This window comes from Bipolaris sorokiniana (assembly GCF_000338995.1).
Source record: "Bipolaris sorokiniana ND90Pr unplaced genomic scaffold COCSAscaffold_102, whole genome shotgun sequence".
NCBI classification, from domain to species: Eukaryota; Fungi; Ascomycota; class Dothideomycetes; order Pleosporales; family Pleosporaceae; genus Bipolaris; species Bipolaris sorokiniana.
Window position 1 is genome coordinate 1 of NW_006911995.1, and position 2053 is coordinate 2053.

A 2053-nucleotide genomic window follows, 5' to 3' on the forward strand; every position below is an offset into this window, starting at 1 on the left:
CGATCTGATTGATCGTTTTCGGCACACAGGGTTTTTCGGCACGTAGGGACGGACCTTAGTACTGTAACATCCTTCCCTGTGCAACGGAAACCCGGTGGGCCGGAACTAGCTAATGAGAGCGCAAGGTTCGCAGTCATCCCCGCGAGATGCTGGATCTCATTGGCTCATTCCGGCTCACCAGGTTTTCCGGCACACAGGGAAGGATGTTACCGTCGAAAGTCTGAATTTTCAAAAGGGCTTCTGATCTTTGTCTCCCTCTCAAGATCCACTACCCTTACTAGCTACAATAAGACAAGTGAGCAATATGTTTGTAGGATATGATACTGAGATAACTACGCTTAGAATAAGATAGAAGACTGTAAATCGACGCACCGTCCTGCAAGGGAGAAATCCCTCTGAGCCGGAACCGGCCAGTTGGCTCACCTAAATCATAGTCTCTGCCCAGAATTCGCTAGCCGATTTGCCGGTTCCGGCACACAGGGGTTTCCCTCATGTTGGGATGCACGTCACCGTACTTCTACTCGAGCCTTCATGTATAACTTTCCCGATAGAAGCAAAGTAAGTATCTATACAGTACTAGCTCAAAAGTCTGTTCCCCCGAGCGCACGGGCCACGATCACCACTTTTTCCCATAACTTCAACCCCGTGCAGCTCCACCAAACCACGTCCAAAATTAATTTTGAAATAATCAAATTAAAGCTATTAATCTTAATATTTTGTTTGATAACCATGTGCAGTGCGCACGGCGTCGAGGCGTCGCGGCATACTCGAGATCAGTTTGGTAATCAAAGAATCAGGTATGGCAGACCAGGCCTCTCGCAACCCATTTTCAAACTGATCCCACTCCCTTTCTGTGTCGCCCATGTAGTCAAACTCGGGGTGCAGCTCATGGAGTTTCTTTTTGAGTGCCCACCAGAGGTGTTCGATGGGGTTGAGATCCGGAGAAAAGGGGGGCCAGTCAATAGTCTCAATGTTGTGATTCCTGAACCAAGTTTTGGAGACACGAGCAGTATGGATAGGTGCATTATCCCGCATAAATATCTCCCCGCGTCTCCAGTCAGGTATTAGCCCTTCCTCAAGTGCCTGCAAGTAGCTCCATGCAGTATATCCATGTCGTTGCCGTGTGTGATCTCGTTGCATGATCACCAGAGGACTCCTGCCTACAACACCATCTTGACCTATCCAAATTGCAGCCCACACCATACGAGCGGGCTGCCGGCCAGTGGGGACACCTTCTATCATCTCGTGAGACCATTTCTGCGCTGGTAATCTCCATACCCAAGTGGTGTTGTGGCCAGAACCGCGGGCGATACTACACTCGTCTGAAAACTTCAAAATAGTATCACCACCCTAAGTGAAAAAACGCCACCTCCGCGCAAAAAATAAGCGTTTTTTGGCAATAATCCGGGTAATAAGTGGCCTGCGCTTCGCTCTAAACTTATGGTAATCCATTCGAGCAAGTGCTCGTCGAATTGTGGCGCGAGAGACGGTGGAGGTGCCGGAGTCAGAGTCCCATAGGTTGGCCTCGCGATACAGCGCGCGGTACTCGATCTTGGGATCTTTTTTTACGGCTCGAAGCAGCTGTCGGTGATCCCTACTAGTTAATTTGGGTGGGCGGCCCATCCGATCGTGCTTGGTGTAGGTTCCTTCGGTGTCCCATTGATGGATTATTTTGTTTACTGCGCGGCGCGTGCAGCTCAGACGCGTCGCGATTTCTGACGTGCTGCATCCACCCTCCGCTTGGGCCAAAATATATATCCTTTGGGCATCTGATAATTCACTACCTGGCATTCGATTACGCGAAATTTCTGCGCAAAAAGATCTCATTTAGATGGAGTTACATGGTGTTGAAGAAGAGACTAGTCTGAGGAAATTGGGATGGTGGGGTAGGCCCGTGCTCGGGGGAACAGACTTTTGAGACGTGACTGTATAGAGAATTTGTATTAAGTAACACCTCTTTTAAAGTATTATAGTCACAGCTATTATTGAACACGCATTACTCTACAAATCTCTATGCCGAATACAGTAAAACCTACAAGGGGAATATTCTGTC

General features: G+C 48.7%; 1 protein-coding gene across 1 annotated transcript; it reads right to left on the reverse strand.

Moving 5' to 3' along the window:
• Window positions 1-1533: 1533 nt before the first annotated feature.
• On the reverse strand, window positions 1534-1812 carry COCSADRAFT_45406 (uncharacterized protein; the record flags this gene model as incomplete). The annotated part of the gene is made up of 1 exon (XM_007708014.1): window positions 1534-1812. A coding segment is annotated over one exon (279 nt), but the record flags the coding sequence as incomplete, so codon positions are not given.
• Between the last annotated feature and the right edge of the window lie 241 nt (window positions 1813-2053).